Here is a 25,632-nt window from a genome sequence, read left to right on the forward strand (position 1 = left end):
TGCATTTTAAATATGTATAACTGAGGATTAGAAAAATGAAAGAACATGTTCCACGCTACACAGCAAGTAAGTGACAAAGTGGAATTTGAGACTAATACTGCCTGTCTGAAGAACACTCTCAGGCTGGGCACAGTGGCTCATGCTTGTAATCCCGACAGTTTGGGAGGCTGAGGCAGGAGGATCACTTGAGGTCAGGAGTTTGAGACCAGCCTGGGCAATATAATTAAACCCCATCTCTAAAGAAAAAAATATCTTAAAAATTATCTGGGTGTGGTGGTGTGTGCCTGTAGTCCTTGCTACTTGGGAGGCCAGGTGGGGGAGGATTGCTTGAGCCCAGGTGTTTGAAGCTGTAGTGAGCTATGATCGTGCCACTGCACTCCAGCCTGGGTGACACAGTGAGAGCCTATCTCTAAAACAAGAAAGAAAGAAAGAACACACTCTCCTGTAATGACATCTAGATGTACAGAAAGTATTTAAAATGCTATACATGAGTTTTACTTGAAGACGGTTTCTCATGTTTTACCTAAGGCCTGAGAATGATAATAATAAAGGAAAATTTGCAGTTTTGCTTCTTTCTTTTCAAATTCTTCATTTTTAAAAATTTGTAGAGTCAATTAAAATAATGAAGTGAACTAGAACACAGATCAGGAGAAATCTTGAAAATGTTAATTAATTAGAAAATAAGTAAAATTAGGTGTGAGACTAGACAATCTCTTCACTGCTTATGGCTTATAATTTCTATCTGTTGAAGTTTTACCCATCATTGAAGTGTTTGCTTCAATTAGAGTATCACCTCAGGAATCTTCAGATTATATGAGTTAGAATGGTTCTTTCCTTTCTCAGTGTTCCCCAGGTCTTTGTAGCTCCAGAATAGCACTCATTTTTTTGTTTTGTTTTGTTTATTTTACTTTGTATTACTATTACGTATTTCAGATGACTACATAAATGTATTCTGAGTGCCTATATGATTGATATAGTCTAATGAAAAAATTAGTAACTCTTACTACTTATTGAGGGGCTCCTAAATGCTAGGTACGATATGAGTCTACTTTGCCCAGTATTTTAAATAACATCATGACCCACTATAAACACACACACACACACACACACACACACACACACACGCACATACACACACACGCATCCCTGGGGCTTATTTAAAGCAAAATCAGGCTAAGTCCATATTATTAGCAAGTAGTGATGACAAGTTTGGAATACATCCCATGTCTTAATCATTGTATTATACTATCTATTAAAATTAAGTTATGCCTGAATTCAAGTGCATACCTCTTATACTAACTCACCACTGAAGAATTCTTTTTTTCCTTTCAGTTCACTATATAGAATAAACAGTTAATTGTACTTTCAGTGAAAACTTCAAGTAGAAGTAAGGTAATTATTTGAAAAACATATTTTTTCTTTTATGTAGAGGTCAAATTTCTTATATTGGCAAGACACTCATTTGCCACAAAGTGTTTCCTATGTAGCATGTTATACATCTTGTTTAAAAGCATGGGCATTTAAGCAAATAACAAATGCATGTATTTATTGCACACAGTAATCTTTATTTTAAAAAATATTATTTTTCTAAAAAATTGGCCTGTTTATATGTAAAACATGAGGACAGTATTTGGGAGAACCAAATTTCTGGCCTCTCTTTTGAGATGAGGAATGTGCCTACAGGTTGCATCTTTAAAGTTAATAATTTCATAAATATATACACAATATCATTTTTAAAAAAGCACTTCTCCATAGATGAAATAAACATTCTCTCGTTTTAAATTTTAACCCTTCAATTAAAATTTAAAATTACTTGTGAATATCAGTTGAATAGTATTTGTTCTTGAATAAAACATACATAAATACAGATATAAAAATATCAAACATGATTTTATTCCAATTATTTATCAATAAGAAATACAGTTTATGTGTGTAGACTGCTTTAAGCTTGCCAAATACTTTAACAGATACCAACTTCCCTGATATGGAGATTATATATTTTGATTAAAAAGATAACTCTTTCATTCTAATCCTCTTTACTAAAGTACTGTTTCATTCGTAGATTCTTGGGCTTGGAAAGAGCATTAAAGATCCTCAGGTCCAGCTATGAACCCAGTATAGGAAAGCCATCTACTTCAACTTTCCTGAGTGACAGGAAGGCAAACGCAAGGTTCATTACATTTTGTTTAGTTATATTTGTTTTTTAAATTTTTTTAATTGAGCTATTTTTTTCTCTGTTTATTATACCAACTGTATTCTCAATTATAGTAATTTGGATTCTTGAAATCATACATTTTGCCTTATATATTTTGTCTTTTTCTGGCTTAACACTCTTGGTATGGTACCTTGATGCCCTGATCAGTTGATATTTTCTTCAATTTCTTCACTTGATAAGCTAATTTTTATGATATCTTGCTTTGCTCTCATATAGTGAACTAGGAGAATAAGTGGTCTGATTAGAGATTTAAAATTGAATACTGTACATTTGTTGGTATCATTTGGCTTGCAGCATTGTTTTCACTTGGCAGCCCTACTCTTATCTAATTAGTTCACAGCAAGCATTTTCCATTAAATCTTAGACTCTTTCACATGAAGGAACATAATTTTGCATTTGACTTTAGGAAATTGGTGCAGGACTTCTCTTATCTTTACTAAATACTAACTTGTTTGGGACTGTATGACTTAGAATTCTAGAAACCATTGTCCTCCCTGTAGCCACTGGTTTTGACAGGCAAATGTAATTGTTATACTTTGTAACTTTATCTTCTTCAAAAATTTAATGTGCTTGGATATTTCAACTTACGACATGCAAAATAAAAAGAGACCATTTAATCTGAAGACTCTCAGCTGTATTAGTTTTTAATTTGCAGAGTTAGTGGTCTTCCAAATGTTAATTAAAATTTTACCCTATGTCTACTATCGTTAATTGCAATTCTGGAAATATTACAGTAAATAATTCGGGAAGATTTCACTGAGGAAGTGATGCTAAAATTTAAATCTAAAAGATAAATACATTTAATTAGACTAGGGAGAAGGCAAAGAGAACAGGCAGGGCAAGTTAATGATTTTGATTTTATATTAATTACAATGGAAAATCTAAAAATTTTAAAGCAAAGAATGGCAAAATCGGATCAATATTTGATCTAAATATTTGAAACTATTATTCTGGCTGCCTTGTTTAGAATTAAATCAAGAGAGAAAGTGAATTTACTGAGGCTAGATAGAACAAGACTGCTGGTGATGGCAGTAGTGATCAGCAAATGGAATAGATTAGAAGGGTTTCAAAAGGTTAAGTTCACAGGTTATAAGGAAAGAGTGACAGAGAAGAAAAATGAGAGAAATGTATCACGGATTACTCTTAAATTTCTGGCCAATGTGATTGGATTTCTGGTAGTGTCATTTGTAAAGATGGGTCACTCTGGAAGAAAACCAGCTTGGGTTAGGAGGAGGTAGATAATATGAATTTGTTTTGAACATGTTCATTTTGAAATATTTTTGAGATGATGTGTTTCAAGAGCCATAAAAAGATATATACCCTTTGACCAAGAAATCCCAAGACTCTGGGAATGTAGCCTGAGAAAATAGTACAAACTATGGGAAAAGTTATAGTCGAAAATGTCCATTGCAGTGTTTTTTAATTGAAAAAAAATGAAAGCAATGTTAATGGTCAAAAATAGAGAATTTATAATGACAACTTTTGTACACCTACTAAATGAAAAATTATTTAGCTGTTCAAATGGTTGTTTAAAAACTGTTTAGTAACATATAAAGTGCTAATTATATAATGCTGTTATTAAAATAGTTAAAATATTTTAAATACTATAATTAAAACTGTAGAAACAACATGAAATAAAACTAGAAAAATGTAAGAAATTGCTTAATAGGATATTAAAATTATAGGTGTATATATATCTTCTTTGTTTAAAATTAGTAGAAGAAGGAAGTTGGAGGAAGAAGGAGTAGGAAGAGGAATAAGAAGAGGAGGAGGAGGAAGAGGAAAAAGAAGAACAAGAAGAAGGAGAAGGAGAAGAAGAAAGAAGAAAGAGAAGGAGCAGCAGTGGCGGTGGCAGCCACAGGAGCAGAAGGAACAGAAGATGACTACAATGCTGATGAAGAGACAATGAAACATAGCTACTTACTCTTGTCACGCTGAATTATATGATTATTGCTGATGATCAAAATTATGAAAATCATGTGAAGGCATAAAATAATGCATGCATGACTTAGAATTTAACTTTCTATAAATTTAAAATTGGTTGTTTATTGCTTTGTTCAAAAAATTGGAGCTGACTCTTCCTCCTCAAAACGGAGTGAATTACAAGTAAAATTGAAAGTACAATTAAACCTTTTTAATGATGACCCTCCAAACCAGGAAAAACCCTAAACAAAGTGTATTTAGATTATATTTTTGATGATATATGTTAAATGCCTTTGCTATTATTTGCACAAAATTCCAATTTCTAAAATGGACACTTATTCTGTTATTAAAATTGTCCAAAAGCTAAACACACAATTAAGAAGGCCTATACTATTTAACAGTTCCCAAAGCAAATACAGTTAGGTTTATATATTAGTTTGGACTCCCTTCTTATTATATGTCTTCACTTTTATATGCCTACTAATTTTGTAAAATTCAGGTTAAGATATTTCATCAGTCTCCTCTACATATTTTACAAAGCTAAGCTCAACTTATTTCAACTTATTTTAAACATTCAACTTATTTTAAACATTATAAATAATCTATATTTGTATATTTTGTCAGACATGACGTAAATATGCACATGATGGGGCATTCACCCAAGACATCTAGTAATTTTCTTAAAATATTTTAAATTTACTTACTTGAAATAAAAGAATATGCCAAGCGAGATAAGCAGTGATGCAATAGACAATCCGTGTCCAATTATGGTCAGGTAAAACAAATTTAGTGCAGTCTGTAATTTGTATAAACAAAAAAGTTTGGTTCATATCAATACTATAAGTATCTATAATCCTACACATGCAGAAGTTCAAATTCAGTTGAATAAACTATATTTTTAGAAATATGTGATCTGATAGCCTTACAATGATGAGTTTGCAAACCAATAAATACTTGAATGTGTCTGGAATGAAGAATATCTATCCAGTGAAATTATCAAAATTTATAAGTTGTATGCCTTTTTATTTTTTAAATAATTTTTTAAAAAATTAGAAGTCAAATATTAAATCTATGAGGCAAAACTTTCATTGATCTAGATTATATACTATATGAAACTAGTATTTTATATTTTGTGCACCTTCAAACAAATGCTACGTGATGATTTGTTTTGTTCAGATGTAAATGCCAGATAAAGGTTTCTTTTCAAACTGAGTTTCTTTCTCCTTTGACAAATTTGAAGCTCAGAGACAAATCTCAATTTGTTAACTTAGAAGATTCTATGATCTGTACAAATGTGTTCTTTCTCATGGTTTTCACTTTTTTATTTTTATTTGTCTGCTCCATTTATTTGTAACCTACCACTTTATTGTGTATTTGTATAATTCTCTTCCAATTCTTACCTGAATAAGCTGGGAATATGTTATTTATAAACATAATGATAGCTGGTAGTTATCAAGAGCTTACTATATGCTAATATTTTAAGTGTTTCCCTTGTGTTAAATCAATCCTTATGAAAATAATGAGGATGGAATCTATTCTTACCCTCATTTCATATATGAGGGGACTGAAGCAGAGGGATGTAAAATGGCTTTTTCAAGGTCAAACAGCTGGTAAGAAGTAGAAATAAGAAATCAGGTTTTAGGACTCACAGTTGTAATCACTTTGATAAGCTGCCTCTATTACAAACACATGCAAATACATGCAAGTGTTTTCTATCGAAGCTATATTATAGTGCCAAACTGTAATTAACCTTGACTCCAATGTGTAGTGTTTAAGGATGCGATAGTGCGAGTGACCTAAGAGCCAGTCAGAATGAGATCCTTCTGCTGAGGAAGAGACAGGACTCTTTAAACCCTGCTGCACTTATCCTGTTTACTTGAGCACAGTTTCAGAGGTCATTCTAGAAGTTCCACTGCAAATGAAAGATTTTCCTTTTCTTACGCTTTTAAGGTATGTTTTCTTTGGAAAATTTGAAACCCCAATACTGAAACATTGACTTGTAAATTACACTGTTACCTAAAAGGATTGCTTTTTCAGTGTAATGACAAAATCAATAATAATTTTTTCCACGGATATATTTCTTCTTTATTATTCTCAAATTATATTATGAAAAGGCTTTATAAGGGAATGGAATAATGACTTTATTTTCTTCAATACACTATTGGACAAACGAGCTGTTTAAATAGATACTGTAAGTTAAATTTCAATTCAGAATTATGACATACCTTCACTTTCTCGTGGGTGTTAACATTACACTGGGTATAATTTGTCCATGTTCTGTTGCTTGCTGGATGTCTAAACCAGTTTCCATCTTGGTCACAGATCTTTGTAACTTTTTCTTTAAAATTAAAAAGAAAAAAAAGGAAAACAGGAATTTAATTAACCTAGGGTTTATTAAATAGATGTCAAGGAGATATGTAGATACACTTCTGCTTTTACCTGATGGATCAAAGTCCTGAAAGTAATCAGGGCAGAGCTGCATTGATTCAGTTCCTGCTGCAACATCGTTCCAGCAGAGCCATCCATCCCAGGTTCTGTTGCAGTAAACGCCTTAGTGGGGAAATAAAAATTAGGGATAATTAAATCCTTCTACTTATACATGAAGACATAGTCTTAAAAGTGGTTTCACACTGATGTAGAGTAAAGGCTATCTACTGAAAATGCAGACATTATATAAAAATCTATATATAGAAATTATTTGGCTTCCCACCAAGTAATATTATAATAATTTCTGAATTAAATTCTAAACTAAATTTAAAAATATCTAAATATATAAAGTTTAGATTTAATTTTAATTGTCAAAGGTAGCTATTTGTTTAATAAATCAAATGGTCTTTGCTAGTTGTTCTTAGCCATAATGTAGTGATTAGTGTCCCTATGCTTAAAATAAGAAAACAGCGGTAAATTAGAAACATGTTTCATTTTAGAAACTATATGCTTAGGGCAAGGTGTTAGTATTTTCTGAAGCAAGCCAATAAATATTCCAATATTTCCTATTATACCATTGTAACCCTGAAAGATACTTATTTAGGCCCCTCCACCAAATTCTGGCTCTTCATTCCTTTTCTTTTCAAATAAGGTAGAATGTTCAATAATCTCACATTTTTCTCCAAAATTAAAGAAAGAACTTCTTACATTAAAATATATAAAGTTTTTTTAAGGCGTAGGTAAATTAACCAACCAATGTTCTAATGTTGTAACAGTCTATAATCAAAAAAGTAATTTTCTTTTTTTTTTTGAGACTGAGTCTTGCTCTGTCACCAGCTGGAGTGCAGTGGTGTGATCTCGGCTCACTGCAACCTCCACCTCCCAGGTTCAAGTGATTCTCCTGCCTCAGCCTGCCAATTGGCTGGGACTACAGGTGCCCGCCACTACACCCAGCTAATTTTTGTATTTTTAGTAGAGATGAGGTTTCACCATGTTGGCCAGGATGGTCTCAATCTCTTGACCTCTTGATCTGCCCTCCTCAACCTCCCAAAGTGCTGAGATTACAGGTGTGAGCCACCACACCCAGCCCAAAAGTAATTCTCTAACTTGTCAGATAGAGATAGAATCTTGATTGCTGCATGAGATGTTTATTGTTTTTAACAGATTTGCAAGGCAATATCGGCATTTATCTAGCCCTCATGAAAATAGAACAAAATTCTGATGGCCTGTAAGTTCAAGTAAATTGAACTAAAAAACAACAAAATTTTAATGTTTCCCTAGATAATGTTTTCTGCTATGTCATTTTTTGGACAATTATTTAAATAGTTTGAATCCATTTCTAGATAAAATACATTTTATGGCCTATTAGAAAAAAAATTTCTTGATGTAGTTTTAGAAAGCATCTCAGATATGTCCATATCACAGCTCAAAAAGTATCTAATTCACTACAGCATTGGTAATGTGATAGAGTGCAAAGTCCAGAATTTTTGAAATTGTGTTTTGTGGCATTTGAGTGGGATATAAGTAGGTATTCCATGAAAAAAGTTTCTCTGGTCAAATGGATTTTAGAGACACAAAGTTGAAATAAAAATAGCTCTTTATTGCAAGACTTTCTAGAGTATTTAAAATTACAAAGGACATTATGAAACTTCAAGAAGATGTATTATGCAATGATTCCAAACTTCTCTTACCACAGAATACTTTTATTATGAAACTTTACAAAGATATTCCTATTGTTCAACAATTAAATTTAAAATCTACTTTTACATAATATACAGCAAGAAGGCTTGGAAGGGTTTCAAACTTAAAAATATCTAAAGAGTGTTAAATTTAATTTTACTGTGAGTTTTACATTTGATATTTTGAAAATAACCCTTTCTTTAAGGTTGCCAGGTAAAATATAGGACCTGTTTTTGTTTTGCTTTATCTGGCAACTCTGCTTGTGCTACTGATCTTTTATCTTCAGAATCTAGGCAGGTATCTGGTGCTTAGCAGGCTCTCAATAAATATTACACAAAAAAGCAAAAGAATATCTTAATGAAAAGAGAAGCACTTAGATTTCATTAACTTTGCCACCAAATGTACTATGCAAAGTGTGTGTATTATGCAAAACAACACTTTTGTATTCATTATATTATTATGCAACCTCCTGTCAAGCAGTTTGTTAAAAAAAAAAAAAGAAATACACAATTACATAAACTGAAAAAGTCAACTGTCATTAAGATTTGTGTTTTTGTGTTAATATTAATACTTATTTAAATATCTTTGTACCATAAAAAGAATCATACTAAACAGATCACTGTCACACATTTTTATTGTTTTTAAAAAGCGATATAACATGATGTCATAAAATGTTCTTCAAACATAATTAAAACTGCACATATACAAAAAGGTAGCAATCTATTTTTAATAATGGACCTAAAGCACTTATAATGATATAATGGGAGTAGTTTTCTTTTAAAAATATGTCAAATGCATTTACAACTAAGTAGCCATGCTTACCTTCTGCTTGTTGAATGGGGTCTTGCATAATCTTTTGGTAACATTCATATTGAGCTGTCATGATTTTATTTCTAGTAACTCCCAGCTGAATTGAGTCCTCAGGACTCTCTTCTAATTCTGCTGTAACAAGAATCTAAGGGATTAAAAAAACAACAACATTAACTTCATGAAAAGGATTATGAAAATGTGTTTGTCAAAGGCAGTCTGTCACAGTGGAAAACAGCAAGTGCGGTGATGTACTGGAAGATAAACTGGCTCTCTGGGGAAAAACCCCCAATTTGTAGTGTTTGCTATTTCCATGGTATAAATATCTCCACCATGTCCAATTTCAAAACACCAACAAGATGTCACCATTGGCAGAGTGGGAAAGCACAGTTGGTTCTCAGAAGCCTGTGGTAGCCAGCTCCAGGACATTCCTTAATATGTCTACATTCTGGAATGTAGACAGAGATGTCTTCCAATCTGACCCTAATGTTTTTCCTGGCTCTATGAATGAAGGCAAGATATCGTCTGTCCCCTCCCCCAAAGCCTCTGCTTCCTTATTGTAAAATAGTATAAAATAGCATCAAGATAACAGAGGAGACGTACCTGGCACATGGAAATACTTACAATGTATTGCCATCGTCATGATATTTTGATAATCAAAATAATGGCAACATCATTTATGATGTTGGTAAATAGAACTATTTTTCTTGTATGCACATCAATAATGTTTTTGGACAAGGTATAGACTTATTTTCTTCCAATATAGTAGCACTATTTTAAGCTTCAATTCTACTTTAGTTTCCACATGACTTTTTTTCTGATTTATAATATGAAGCCCGAATAGAGCTCTTTTTAACACTTTTAGCAGTAATTGTTGCATAATTTCTATTAACTATATCCCATAAGCTGTTATCTTCCTATCCTTCCTTTGCCTGCTCATTGTAGTATTTCTTTTTTCTAGCAGGAAGTTGAAGTTAGTAAAGTCAAAATGACATTCCCTCACTGGGTAGCACCACTCAAGCTCAAGTTTTACCATTGTGTGACCACCATTTAACAATAACTCTTTCATTCCTTTATTGTTTTAGTTTCCAAATAAAGATTTATGCAGTGGTAGTGCTGCACAAGTAATACATGGAAATGTAGAACATCAAGAAAATTAATATATTTGAAAACCACGTAACTCCTGTTCTTCTCAAAAAGTCCATAAAATTGCATAAATCCATATGATTTTTATGCCTACTTGGAACACAGACTCTGATTTATACACGATCTTACATGAATTCAAGAGGAAGAGTCACAATTTCTTAATTACAATAATCAGTTGCTAATCTGTTACAGAATTACCTGCAGGAAAGTAATGTTCTATGCAGCTCGCTCAGTGGAGGGTGTGAGCTTAAGTCAACTTAAAGATATTATCTAAGAAGAGCAGGATTTGGACTGCTCCTAGACTTGAAAATGTTTGCTCCTAGACTTGAAAATGTTTTCAAATACAAATGCAGACAAGAATGTAGTCTTGTTTTTTTGTTTTTTGTTTTTTTCTCATTTAGGTTTTCTGTATTCTCCAAGTTTCTTTGTTTCCATCTTTGTGGTGTTTGCTTGGAAACACCTCAAGAAAATTCTTAGCTGCCACAGGATTAGATGAGAGTATCTCTTGGTTTCTCATGTTTATAATGAGATAAGAGCACAGTCACTGTTTTATTTTGAGGTAGAGAAAAATATGGGTAATTCATTACTATAATTAAAAATAAAATTAAGTGTATGAAGTATATGACTTCTCCAGCAGAGCAATTGAGTTTTTGTCTTATTTGCCTACCTTCCACCTTGGGCCCCATATCCCCATTGTATACATGTAGAGGGGCAGATGAGTGTGCAGACTTATGCACACACCTGCCCCAAATTTAACATCGATGTCTGCTAATTTGAATGAATGATTGAGGAAATTAATTTAAAACAAAGTGCATGGTTCTAAATTGCCTTGCAATCAAGATATGTCAATCAACTGGCAGAATGGGAGAAACATCAATGGGAGAATCAGTTTTTAACAGATCTAACTCTGAATCTACAATTCTGGTTGAAACTATTTTCTCTACTATGTACAACATATACCATAGAGTCATTCCATTTTTTTTCAATGTCTGATTACTTTCCTCTGGTGTCTTACTCATTTGTGTGTATTCATCTTTCCCATTCTGATCCCCTCCAATTCCTTCTCATTCTATACCTGTTATAGGACTAAAAGCATATACCGAAAGAAAACACATTATTTCTGTATCAATCGGATATAAAAATGTTACTAATTTCTGTATGTAGTAACTTCGTTAATATTCTTTATCAATTATAGGTATACTGGAAGCAATAACAGACATAATCATATATATTTTTATGCTTACCATAAAAAAAGGCAAGAGAACCAGAAAATACAGTGTACACTTTTTCTCCATCATTAAGCCAAAATGAAATATGCTGTATAACATAAACTGCAACAGAAAATAAAAGAAATATAATTCATCAATATTTATGAAATAAATGCAGATGATTCTCAACAGAAAATTTATTTTAAAACTATACAATAATTCAATAATTTTACTTTAAAGATTAGATAAATCATTTTTTTAAGACAAGGTCTCACTCTGTCACCAAGGCCTAGTGCAGTGCCACAATCTTGGCTCACTGCAGCCTGGACTTCCCAAGTTCAAGCGATCCTCCCTCCTCAGCCTCCCAAGTAAATAGATTACAGGTGAGCACCACCACACCCAGCTAATTTTTGTATTTATAGTAGAGACAGGGTTTCACCATGTTGGCCAGGATTACAAGTGTGAGCCACCCTGCCCAGCAGATTAAAATAGATTAAAACTGCAAATGTTTAAGAGCATTATGGTGTAAAATGTTAAGGAGCTTATAAATACATTTTAATTTAATTTAATTAGACTTACAAACAGAAAAACTTCTTATAGATTGATAGATAGATAGATAGATAGATAGATAGATGATAGATAGATAGATAAGTAATTAGAAAACAATTTGCATTTTTTGCCTTTACCAAAATTGGGATCAAATTATAAAGGTATTACAATAGAGTTTTTCATGGACATAAAATATTTTGATAGCATATTTTATTATAAAGCTTACCTTTATTTCCTGTAAGTATTCATCTCATTTTCAATTTTCTGACTCTTCAGTAATTTAAGGAAGGAAATTGTTCTCAAACAATTTCTTGAGAATCAACATCTATACATCATTAAAATGTCCTTATAATTTAATAGAAATTATTCTTCACTACTGAAAATCAATTTTTTAAAATTAGGAAATAAAAGATTCCCTAAGTCATCTACATTATTCAAATAAGGTTTCAGAGAATGAAGAGTATTGAATAAAATATTTGTTTGAATATTTTTAATACTAAATACAATTCTGAGCTAATGAAAAATGGCCTCTAAAATGCTACCCACTAGCTTCCTAATTCTAAGAGACAAGAAATGCTGGAGTGTTTTTCCAAATGCTTATACCCTGTGAAGTCCAGGAGCAACCTACTCTGACATATTGTCAGGATGTAGCCATAGAATATAATATTCATTTAACTAAATGATATGGTTTGGCTCAGTGTCCCCACCTAAATCTCATCTTGCAGCTCACATAATTCCCACGTGTTGTGGGAGGGACCCGGTGGGAGATAAATGAATCATGGGGGTGGGTCTTTCCACTGCTGTTCTCCTGATAGTGAATAAGGCTCACAAGATCCGATGGATTTAAAAACGGGAGCTTCCCTGCACAAGCTCTCTTCTCTTGTCTGCTGCCATGATGTGATGTGCGTTTCACCTTCCACCATGATTGTGAGGCCTTCCCAGCCATGTGAAACTGTAAGTGCATTAAACCTCTTACTTTTGTAAATTGCCCAGTCTTGGGTATGTCTTTATCAGCAGCATGAAAATGGACTAATACAATGAACACGCAAACAGTGTTTTTAAAGGAGAGAAAAAATTTCCAATCAAGAGATATTTGCCACTGAACTGTAAGCTTAGATTTAATTTTGTTAGGAAACTAGTAATGATTTTATGACAGGGCTAATTTGGGAAAAATAATTATAAAAACCTTTTTTACATGTTCACAGGTTTTGCTTATTATTTTTATGACATTCAATGAGAGCACACCATTAATTGTCACAGAATTTGTGCCATTGCTAGCCCTCGCCAATGACTCACCTAGAAGTTGTAGCAATCTTGTTTTATAGCAACCTTGTCAAGTTGTAGTTGACAAATTGAAGTTTGTAGCAGTCTTGTCAAGTTGTAGTAGTTTTCTTTTTAGTGGTAGCAATCTTTCGAATATTGTTTTCTCTTCTATCGGCTAGTATGGGTTTTTATTATTAGACGATCTTGAGAAAAATATAACCAAAATACCATGAATCATTGTATTAATTTTAATAAAAATAGTGTTGTTATAGACAGAAAACAATGAATCAGTTTCTTTAATTCAGTAATTAATAAGTTAATATTTTAGTTTTTATTACATTTTACCATGAGAAAATTTAATTTCCCAATACTTACATGCACAATTGTCTCCAGACTCAAATCACATTGTCTCTTGGATCATATTTGACATTGTCTTTAAGAATTTCTTAAATTCAGGGGTCAAGACCTGAAATATTGATGAATGTAATAATTTAATATTATGCTAATGACCAAAATTATTTCCATGATAAATTAAAAACTTCAAAGAAAATACTACTACTAAGATCATATTTTTATTGAACCATTCCAACTTTTAAAAGCCTCTTTTGCTTACAATATATTTGAGTTATTATATAGCATTATCATACTCACAGCATGTGATGTTTCAATATGAATTATAGATCTATATTATGAGAACACACTTGGTCTAGAAATGTACATATTTTCTATGAGTAAATAATTTTTAAAGAGTAATTATGTCATTTGCACTTGAAAAATTGTTGATTTTAGATATTTACATTTTTTTCATAGAATTACTAAAATGTTTTCCTTAGGCATTTATAAGTTAGATAAATATTTCTTTATTTATTGTATCTATAGTCATATAATTCCACAAATCATTCTAAATTATACTGCCTTTAAAAATAAATTTTGTGTTTTAATCTTCTCAGTGGAGCTTTAATTATTATCAAGTATTAATAGCAAGGTGAAAGAAAGAAGAGTTGTTTTGTTTTTGGTTTTGATTTTTGTACACATTTTTTGTGGAAGAGTTGAAAATAGTTAACAGATACAGTAACTCCTAAAACTCTCCTTATCATATTAATGATAATTTACTAGGATTTCTGTTAAAGAACAAAAAATTAAAGCAATTTACAATTCATTATTAGACAATACTCTTACATGCACATTTCACCTGGAAATGTGATAGGGAATGATACTGGACACTTTACAGATTTGTTGTGACCATTAAATGATTTTGACTATATTGTGGAGCCCTGAAAGTTCCCAACTCATGGCATACTCTTAGCTAAGTTCTATTTCCCATGCAATTTCATCTAACCTAATGAAATGCCAACCTATTCAGCTTTATTTGTTAGATTAATATAAAAATTTACTTTATAGATTCTATATACAAAATCACTTCTATATTTATGAACAGATATATTTTACTTTAAATTGATTATTTTAAACAATATCACATTCTTTATAATTATTCATTTTGCAAAACTATCATTTAATCTATCCCTAAATATAAAAAAGTAATTAATTTTTGTATTCATGGTTTTATATAGGCAAAATTGCTTTTGCAAATCACTATTTGGTGTTTAACATAGTACCTGACATAACCTGAGTGCTCAAGAAATTTTTGCTAAAGAAATAAGAGATTCAATACTAAATAAATGATTGATTAATAGAGATTTAAGGATTCTTTCTGATGGGCTAATTTCTTTCTGATTGTCTGCACTTTATAAATATATCACACTTTTCTCTATTACTTCTTTTTTTTTTTTGAGAAAGAGTCATGCTCTCGCTCTGTACCCCAGGCTGGAGTGCAGTGGCACGATCTTGGCTCACCGCAATCTCCGCCTCGCAGGAGATTTGCCTGCCTCAGTCTCTCGAATAACTGGTGTTACAGGCGCCCACCACTGTGCGTGGCTAATTTTTGTATTTTTAGTAGAGATGGGGTTTTACCATGTTGGCCAGGCTGGTCTCAAACTCCTGAGCTCAGGTGATCCACCCGCCTCCGCCTCCCAAAGTGCTGGGATTACAAGCGTGAGCCACCATGCCTTGCCTCTATTACTTCTTTAATAATCACTAGTATGTTTCTTAGTATGAATGAAGATAGATAGTAACAAGTTAATGTGGTAAACTCAACCATTTTATCCCTAAATATATAGAAACCAATGAAGCAGAGCTCACATTTCTGAAGTTATCACATTTTTCCATCTAGAACTTAAAGTATAATTTATATTAGGAAAGTTACAACAATATCCCAAACCAGCTAAGCATAGCAACTCTTTTTTTCAGATATATTTTATTTTAATATTTGGTCATAATTTTGTTACAAATGTTTGTTGTTTTTTATTAGATGGAGAAACTTACATCAATTTTCGTTTTTTCAGGATGGTGGGGACACTGGGCAATCTAACTGAATATTTTATTTAAGTAAATTTTAAAGAACTAAAGTATGGCAAAAAGCCTTTTGAATTAAACTATAGTTTGATCTTCCTTTGATTAACTTTCTTTATCTACTAATTTATTGGAATGTATGACTATTATTAGTAATGTATCTATTTCCCTTGCAGATATGGTTTCATATCTGATTTATCTTTGCATCCTTTGTGACTGACAGTTAACAAATGTTTACTGTATACATGAATGAGTAAATGAATTAAAACATGAACCAGTAAAGTACTTTAGGATCCTAAAGTCACAATCAAGAACACTGATCATAACTACTAATTGTAATTTATTTTATTAGAAAGTTTTAGATAGTGTTTGAATATGTACTGACAATGAAACTTGTGGGGATGTTTCTTATATCTACAAGTCTACTTTCTTACAAAATAAAATCCTGAAAACTATTCAGTTTTGAATTTTGTGATTACTTACATGTTAAATAAACAGTAGTTTTCTGTACTGCATTTGGAAGACATAAAGGTTAAGCCACATTTAGGGCATTGTAGTACATATTTAAGATATTAGTAGTTCATATTTTTCTGAATAAAAGTATATATATTTAAATATGCTAGTAACAATGTAAATAAATATTATTCTATTTAAAAATCAGATGTTTTACAAAATAATTTTTTAATGATTTACACATGAGTCAGGATTAAATTACCTTTAATATGCACATGAACTCCAAATATTGAGGGGCAAAGTGCTTCAAAAGTCATGTTTGAAGGTTTTCCAAACCCCACATATTTGAAACACATTTCATCCAACATTACCATTACTTTTGTTGCTTATCTAATAGGCTTCAAAATCAGAGTTCCAAAAAGTATCTTAGTGAAATATCTCTTAGTGGTAACTAAATCATCCTGACATCAATAATTAAAAAGTATTCAACTCACAAAATATTTATTAATGCAAATAATTCCACTTTTATAGCTTTCCTTCTTTACCCTATTCCCTAATGATCTGGAAATTGTGCTACTAGGAATAAGGTGGTATTTTTCACTGTGTAAACTTCTGTATTTCTAATCAAGGGGGCAGGTGTATGGCCCCTGGGTTTGTCAAAGATGGAGCAGCAAGTTTAGGTTAGCAGCCATTCAAACACATAGTGGGCACCTGCACACTCCATGAGATCTAGCAATGACCAAATCATTTGGTAATGCAATTCACTTGAGTCATCTACTTTGCAAAGGACCTATCAAAGTTTCCTTGCCAGCAGACACATGTGGTGAGAGGTAGTTATGGAGGAATCATCCCTTTCACCAAGAGGTCTCAAATTCCATAATAGATGAATCATGGTAAGGCATGTGCATAATGCCATTGCAAATATAGCTGAAAGTCAACTTAGATAGACTCTCATACTGGGAAATGAAATGATGACATTGTTCTCAGGAGAAGTATGTTTAACTGTAATCCTTGGTTTCAGTTCACTGGTTCTCTGCATACTGCCTTTAGTTGGCTGATTCAGCAAGTACTTCTCTCTATATATTTAGCTTTTTCTAAATATATCTTCACTAAAATACAATTGATGCTAGTTAACCAAAGCTGTTAAGCAAATCATTTTTAATCTCTTTCAGATCTTGTTAAATTATTTACTGATAATTGAACTGCATGTTACATCATGAAATATAATAGTTTCCATTTAATTTTGAGGAGAGACCAAGCAAATAATGAAAAGAGGTCAAGTTAAGTGCTTAAGCCAGCCAGAGAATTTTTCCATGTGTTCTAAGGTTTGTTCAGTAGGAAAAGAACTTCAGAGTTGTGAAAGCTCTAATTTATACTGTTAAGTAAATTTGTAATCATACTGGCACTGCTAGTTGTTACTGGCATTTTCTCTTCAAGAGCTGCTAGTCTCAGAGTTCCTATAAGTACTATTTTATTTTCCTTTTTCAAACTTAAACAAAGTGGTTTATTACTAGAAATGAGATAATTTTCTTTACTATGCAAAAATAATTTTAAAAGCCCTTTATTTCAAAATGTTTTCCGTGCTTTGGCCCCCAACATCTTCAACATTAAAATAAAAATGATATATTTCATCACAAAAAGAACTGTGAAAAATAAAAATGTCTTAAAATCTGAAATAACTTTTGAAATATTACTGCCTAGTCACTCAAAAATTTATGTAACTTACAATTCTGGTTTTATTTCTGAATATATTATACACCTACCAAGACAATTTTCCCAAATTCCCTCCAAGACAATTTTCCCAAATACTTAAATTTTAAGAGGGCAGTCTTCTCGACATGCAATAGTGTAAAAGCATGTTTTATTGTGCATAAGCATTAGAAACCAATGTGACTTAATCAACACTTATAAGAACACAAAAAAACATAAATCCTGAACATGCATACCAGTACCTTGCAAGCCTATTTCTTATTTTCTAAAATGTGTATTATTCCTATACATACTTTCCATTAATTTATGTTTCTTTATAATAATTCTTATTTTTCATTGAGTCACCTAGCCCTAATATTGAAAGTGTATGTTCACTCCAAGATTAAGAAAAATAATAACTTAATCTTTTGTTTCTGTATTTTTGAAATAACTTTGATTTTTACAGGCTCTAAACCATACTCTGTTTCTCATTTATGTATCCATTCACTAAAAGTTGGCTAACAGAAGTACTTTCTACACATATTTAATTTGCCATAAGGTTCACCAACCTGAACCTTTGTGTGAGTAAAGTTGAGCTATGTCCTATATATTATATTACATGCTTTCCCTTACTTATGGCATATTAAACAAGCTACGTATCTCTTGAATCAAAACAAGGAATAAACACTCTACTCCAATCCCAGAGTTCCACACCTGCATGACAAATGGAAACTTATTTCAATCATTCTACACAATCTAAAAAATGTCAAAGTTCAAGAGCCTAGTTAACTTATTTTTCTCACTGCTTATTTTTGGAAAACCTAAGTCTTTGTGCTAGAATTGTTGTTGCAATTTACTATCTTTACTTCCAACAGAGTCATTTTATTATTTTTTATTTTTTTTTAGAGACAGGATGTCACTCTGCCCCAGCTGAAGTGCAGTGGTAGGATCATAGCTCACTGGTGCCTTGAACTCCTAGTCTCAAGTAATCCTTTCACTTTGGTTCCCTGAATTGTTGGGATTACAGGCTTGAGCTCCTGCACCTGGCCTCCAATAAGGTATGAAAAAGAAATTCCAGTGTAAGGTTTTAGTGCCCACTTCAACCTAGGTTGGAATGTCACTCACACTTTTAATATATAAAGCAGTTAGTAAAACAAAACATAAAGTAGCTTCATTTTCCTGAAGACATGTTACTGATATAAGATTATAACTCAAGCTGTATGTCCTCTTTAGGATGTCATTTGAGTCATGAATTATTTTTTAAGCTATTGAGTGAGCAGGTGCCAAATCACTGATGTAGTACGCACCATGTCCTCAAAGTGTGAGGTTGTGGGCCACCTGCATCAGAATCACTCCCAAAACTTGGTGAAAATGTTAAAATGGCCAGGCCCCACCAAGGACCCTCTGGAACAGAACCTTTTGGAGAAGAATTTAGGAATCTGCGTGTTTAGTAAGCACCCAGATAAATTCTTGGCCTGTTATACTTGGGGAAGCACAATATAAATACTTTATTCTCACTGGGACATGCCGAAACCTGAACACATTTGTATTTCACTGTTTCTAGGTACTAGCCAGACTATTTTAAAAGCAACTATAAAATATAAATCAAGCAAAATATTCTGCAGTATTCCCAGGCATTATTAATGTCACAGAACTCCCAAAGCATGTTATTCAAATATCTATTTTAAAACATACCATGTAATCTTATAATTATTTCTTTATGTGTCTCTGCCATGAGACTGTGAGCACAGTAAGAATGGGGCAGGCAGCGTATTCATCTCCAGGGTGACACACCCTAACAAAGTGATCGCATAAAGAGGGTATACAGAAAGTGTTTTTAAAGTAGATTTTTTATAAAATAAATTTAATCAACTTGAAGAAACGTGATGTTTTTAGTTATTCCTAACCCTTTCAAGCCTATTATAATTTTCTGAGTCATAAAAAAAGACCACTGACTCGGTTCTACTCCAAAAATTTCTGATTCAGGTTATCTTGCTTGGGGACCAGGAACAAGCAGTTTTTCAAGTTTCCCAGGTGATTTTAATATATAGCTAGGGTTGAGGATACCTGGAATAGATAGACGATTCATGTGGCAGGCAGAATGATAGGCATACAAAACTTTCCATGCCCTATTCACCAGAATCTTTGATTACAGCTATGATTTAGGTTATGGATCTTAAAATAGAATGATTGACCTAGGTTATCTTGAATTATCCAGGTTAGTTTCAAATAATAACTTGAGCTCTTAAAAGAAGAAAAGAAAGGGTGAAGGGTCAAAGAGATGCAGCACAAGGGGAAGCAGAAAAGATGAAAGCATGAGAAAGAGTTGATTCCTTGTTGCTGACTGCTGTGGAGCCCACATGCAAGGACTGGAAAGTGGCCTCAAGCCAGCAAGGAAATGGGGACTTCAGTCCTACAACCACAAGGAATTGAATTCTGCCAACAACCTGAATGAGTATGGAGGCAGGTTCTCCCCCAGAGTCTACAAAAGGGAATGCAGCCCTGCCATTACTTTTATTTTGACCATGTAGCACTTGAAACAAAGAAACAAGCCAAGGCAACAGAACTGACCAATAGAACTGTGAGGTAGATAGTAAATAAGTGTTGTTTTAAGTTACTAAATTTATGGTCATTTGGTACAGCTAGGATAGAAAACTAATAAAAATCCTTACCTGACAAAAATTACATTTTCCATCAAAGCAAAGTAGTAACTCTGCTTCCCAACTAGCCAGTCATTCCTCTTAACCTTACAATACATTCATCCTCCTGCAAGACAATCCCATTAGCTAGAAGTGTTTCTTCTAAGCTGCTTCTAAATTGCTGTGTAATTTTAAGAAAATCAACCCAACTATTTTCTGCTTGGTTTACTCAACTAGATAATGAGTATAAAACTTGATTGTTAATTGAGCTTCCTGTTTTCTGTTGCATACTTATTAGAAGACACACACTAAAGTCAAAGAAACATATCTTTAATGCCAGTTCTTATACATTTAAACTCTCAACTGATTTTCTAACCTGAAAATTTGCATAAAAGTAGTGGCTGTTTTTAGAAGTTTAATGTGACCAGTAAATGAGATAATGCCAATCAATGCCTGGCTAAATCAATGTTGCCTATAACTTTTATCATAGCTCACATTGTCGGATTATTTTAAGTGTTAAATTACATGATAGATATAAAAAACTTGCTTAATATTAAATACACAATAAGCATTAGCTATTGCTATTTTCTGTGTCCCTCTATAATTCTGTTAGTCGTGGCAGTAATAATGTTGGCTGAACAAACCAGGCAAATCCAGCATGCAAATTGTGACTTGGCCAAAGTCACAAAGATGCTTAGGTCTGACTCCAAGCTCAGAACTCAGGTTTTCTGACCTTAAATTTCTACCCTTTGCCCTGTATCATACTGACTCGGACAATGGAGTTGTTTATTTGCATAAAGCGAAGGACACATTTCTGTTTTGCTTATTCAGTTATTTTGCTTAACCACCAGTTTTCTCATTACATATCACTTGTACTCATCAAACACATTTATACTTTTTCCCAACAATTTCTTCTTTTCATTCCTTTTCTTAGCAATGTCATATTCAATCCTTTTACAAAGCTTACATTAATAAATGGCTTGACAACTCATACTTGCCATTCTGGCAAGGTCCCAAAATAAAAACACATGTACTGTCTCGTTTTCTAGCACTTTAAAAAATGCATTTTAAATGAAGAAAACTTCTTCTAGAAATTAAATTTTTTATCCCACCCTATTTATTGAGCATCTACTTTTACCTAGTTTGGTAGGGTGAAGGAAGTGGGATATAAGTTCAGATTCCTGCCCTCGATAAAAGTATTTATCAAGTTGGAGAACAGTATTTTACTGCTTTTGAGGCTTACTTCATTGATTTCAAACACTCTCCATGGAACTCATTCATGAGGTTCTAGCGAGGGATGATTTTATCAACATTAAAACAGGAAGTTAGTGTCTTCCTCAGTCCTACCTCTGTCATTCATTGAACGTGGGCAAATTCCATGCCTTCCCAGGTGTTTCCTACTCATCAAACAAAGCATTAGGGTAAAAGGATTAAGCCTTGGGTAAGAGTTCAAAATTTATACAAAAAGAAAAAAATGATTGTTATATAGAAACAGTTTTTACTCCAAGTAACCTAAAGCCAAAATAGCCTTAAAACCAAATCTCTCCTGACACTGTTTTTTTGTTGTTGTTGTTGTTGTTGTTGTTGTTTTTCCTGTGGCTCAGGAAGATTTTGTGTATGTCTCCTACTACCTAATAGCTCAGGGGAAAAAGTGGACCATTTGGCTAATTTTTCTTTCATTACATGAGAATTCAGGGAAAACATATCTAGGCCAAAAAAAAAAAAAAAAAAGTAAAGAAAAAAATCACTTATCTTGCTCTCACCTCTTCATATACTGCCTCGTTTTAGAGCTATTCTTACTTTTGAAAGGCCATTCGAGAAAAGTCTAGTTCTCTCTTCTCCACTGCAGAAAGTCCAAATTAGAAAAGCAAGCACACTTCTTCATTAGCCCCCTCTCCAGATGTCTCCGAATGGAAGCTGGTAAGTTCATGTACCCTAAGCTAAACTTATTACCATCATCATTGGAACAGGCTTAATGCTCATAGGACTAGAAATTAACATTTTCTGAATTTTTGCTACGTTGAGTTTTTATCTTCTTTGCATTTAAGAGAAAATCACTAAGCCAAGACTTTTAAATATACAGAGTAACAGAAATTATAAGACACATTAAAAAATGATTCAACAATGCCTAAACTCAACAAAGTAATTTAAAAAAAGAAAATTATTACATTTAAGCCCTTAAATTCCTATGGATGACCTGGTATAGAAATTGCCAATTTTTAAAAGTCATCAAAAATTCTCATGAAAACTTCTAGAAAGTATTTTATTTTTGAAGAGATGCCTAAATTTAATTGTAACTACTAAAATCCACATTAAAATTCATATATAAGGAAGCATATATTGTTAATATTGTCTCACTGGTTAATGATACAGTTTTTCTTTTTCCAGAGAGATACTGAAATTTTTAAAGTAGTTTCCAACTGCTATTTAATAATTCACATAATGAAGGGATGATGTCTAATACCAGTTACAAGTAGAAACAGTAGTTGTACTGGTTATAAATATGAGTTAGACTTCTTGTTTTTAAAATCCAACTCAGTCACACACTAGCAAATTAAACAACTTCTTTAAGAATAGTTTTCTTTTCTGCAAAATAACTCCTACACCAGAAAGCCATTGTAAAAATAAAATTAGATAATATAAACTTCTTAGAACGCACTAAATATGACATTATACCACATTAAAATTTTTGTAAATATAAGTAAGCTTATTATACATATTTTCATTTATTTGCCGTAATTTCAGTAACACTGTATGTGGAAAACTAACTGTATTTCAAGGTGGTGGTCACATGCATCTTGAGTTTTTTTTATCTTCTGCAGAAATAATATGGTTCTTTCTTTATTCTGTCATTTAAGTAGTTATGAAAATATCAAATAAAGTGAATTGTAAGTATATTCCCAGATAGGATATCAATCTAGTTAATATAACTGCACAATTACTAATACTGAGCCTATATATAACCCAAAGCTCTAGCAAATTTTTTATAACATTGTAATCAAATATGGACTTCTTAAAGAATATAATGCTAAGTCAATTAAAAATAAGACATAAAACCTCCCAAATTTTACTTTAATTTTTTCTTTTTTATTTGTATAAATTTAAGGGGTATAAGTGCACTTGTATTGCATGAATATATTGCGTAGTTTTGAAGTCTGGGCTTTTAGTGTAACCATCACCTGAATAATATACATTGTACCCATTAAATAATTTCTTATCCCTCAACCCAGCTACAACCCTCCCACCCTTCTAAACCACCAATGTTTATTATTCCACACTCTATGTCTTTGTGTATACATTGATTAGCTCCCGCTTATAAGTCTGAACCTACAGTATTTGACTTTTTGAGTTGTTTCACTTATTTTAAATTGGCTATAATAGCCTTTCCTAACACTGTACTGGAACAACAAAAGAAAACATTGACTCTATGCTTACTTGCTTATTTGATGAACATTCCAGATTGAACAGTTGAATAACTATTAAAGAGATAATTTTGTGATTAAGTTTGGGACTTCACTTTACACTGTAATGTACTTACTCACGGGACTAATTTTCCCATTGTGGGCATAATTAGCCATTTTCCGGTGATTTTGGTCACCCTCTTTTTATTTGAAAGAGGCAAGCGGCCAAATCTCAGCCCAATTAGTAAAAGGTGGAAGGGAGCCTGAAAAAAATGCTTTGTACTTGATGGAACACTCTCCCTCCAGGAGATCTAATATGGAAAGAATTAACTGCTCAAAGAGCACTGAAACAAAACACATCTTTCCAGCTCTTTGGAATAAGAGCTTTATACCTATTTTCCTTCCACAAAGTCAGGAGTCAAATGCTATGTGAAAACACGTTTTGTTTTGTTTTTCCCACCAACAGTAAAATCAGAAAATATATAATTCTGCTATAATTTTAAGTTGCATACCAGTCCATAAGCAAAGTTATGATATTCTTGTTACATTGAGCTTTCCAATCATTCTCAAAATAAAATTTATATAGAACCTACTAGCACATTCCAACTTTTAGGAGGTAGAGGAACTCTGTTGATACTGTCTGTTTAGCACATCTTCTTTATTGCCCTTAATAAAATGAACCTTTTTCCCTATGGAGAATCCATTCTCTCTGGTTCAAGTAAGACCTCCCTCTTGATCACTGAAGTAGGAACTGATTGAAATCTGGTCAGACTAGCACAATCCTCTGATTAAATTTAGCTTGGTCATGGACATGTGTGGTCCAACCAACACCACTGGAATTCTCCCTGGGACATTTGTATTGTTGTTATTAGGGAAGATTTTTCTTTCTGCTGGGGTTGCAAAGCAAGTAGGGCATGAATATCAGACAATTCTCATGCATCCTTCCTATCATACAGAGAAAATGTTTGAAAGTGCGGTCAAGTGAAGGCAGTTAGCTGAGAGCTGAGGATTGGTGGAGAATCCAATAACGTTAGAGCCCTTTAATTTGGCCATATTTGAAGGCAGATACAATTCTAGAAATCCTCACAAATTAGCCATTAAATTATGATTTATGCCTAACTGATTTATTTGGAGCAGTGTAGTGGAATAATCACTATGTATAGAATAAGAAGGCTCCATTTTGCATTCTGATTGTGATTGAATGCCCTGAATAGTCTTAGGTTAGTCACTTTGCTGGGTCTTCATTTCCTGACGTGTAAAATGAGATGGCTTCAGGCACCTTTTCATCTTGTAATCTAGATATTTACAGATTGTTTTCTTTTTCACAAAAGAAGAACATCATTGTTTACACCCAAAGCACATTCCATGCCCAGCCAATAGGAGTTCAAAACTGACTTTTTTATCCAAATACATCTATGGAGTAATTGTTTTCTAAAGATGAAATCGTCTTAGCAGTATATGCTCTTGGATAATCCACAACTAATATGTACCTATGGCGAGATATTCATACCCAGCTCAAAAAGTAAACGCAACTCTTAGATGAAAACATAAGAGTAAAATGTTTGTCACCTCGGGTTAGGCAATGGCTTTATAGATATGACATTGAAAGCTAAAGTGACAAAAAACAAGTAAATTAGATGACATATAAATTATAAACTTTGTGTTCAAATTATACTATCAAGAAAACGAACAGACAACACACAGAATGGGAGAAAAAAATTGCAAATCACATATTTGAAAGCGACTTATATCTAGAATATACAAATAAAGCTTACTGCTCAATAACAAAAAGAAAAACAACCCAATTAAAAAGTGGGCAGAGA

General features: G+C 32.6%; 1 protein-coding gene and 1 long non-coding RNA gene across 4 annotated transcripts in view; one reads left to right on the forward strand and one right to left on the reverse strand.

The window, feature by feature from the left end:
• LOC134737700 (uncharacterized) overlaps positions 1–4,573 on the forward strand; it is a 456,000-nt gene extending 451,427 nt beyond the window's left edge. The window contains exons 5-7 of the long non-coding RNA XR_010122859.1: positions 1,333–1,392; positions 2,063–2,170; positions 3,932–4,573. This is a non-coding gene — a long non-coding RNA (uncharacterized LOC134737700). The remainder of the gene's footprint in view (positions 1–1,332; positions 1,393–2,062; positions 2,171–3,931) is intronic.
• The window catches only part of CALCRL (calcitonin receptor like receptor), a 112,214-nt gene that overhangs the window by 31,240 nt on the left and 55,342 nt on the right, over positions 1–25,632 (reverse strand). For all 3 annotated transcript variants that reach the window (XM_054477289.2, XM_054477291.2, XM_054477290.2), the window contains 7 exons: positions 13,594–13,684; positions 13,252–13,421; positions 11,443–11,529; positions 9,068–9,200; positions 6,578–6,688; positions 6,364–6,476; positions 4,843–4,934 (listed from right to left, as the gene is read on the reverse strand). In XM_054477289.2, coding sequence (XP_054333264.1) covers positions 4,843–4,934; positions 6,364–6,476; positions 6,578–6,688; positions 9,068–9,200; positions 11,443–11,526 — 533 coding nt within the window. In that variant the 5' untranslated portion in view covers positions 11,527–11,529; positions 13,252–13,421; positions 13,594–13,684. The remainder of the gene's footprint in view (positions 1–4,842; positions 4,935–6,363; positions 6,477–6,577; positions 6,689–9,067; positions 9,201–11,442; positions 11,530–13,251; positions 13,422–13,593; positions 13,685–25,632) is intronic.

Source organism: Pongo pygmaeus, chromosome 11, assembly GCF_028885625.2.
Source record: "Pongo pygmaeus isolate AG05252 chromosome 11, NHGRI_mPonPyg2-v2.0_pri, whole genome shotgun sequence".
In the NCBI taxonomy this organism is placed as follows: domain Eukaryota; kingdom Metazoa; phylum Chordata; class Mammalia; order Primates; family Hominidae; genus Pongo; species Pongo pygmaeus.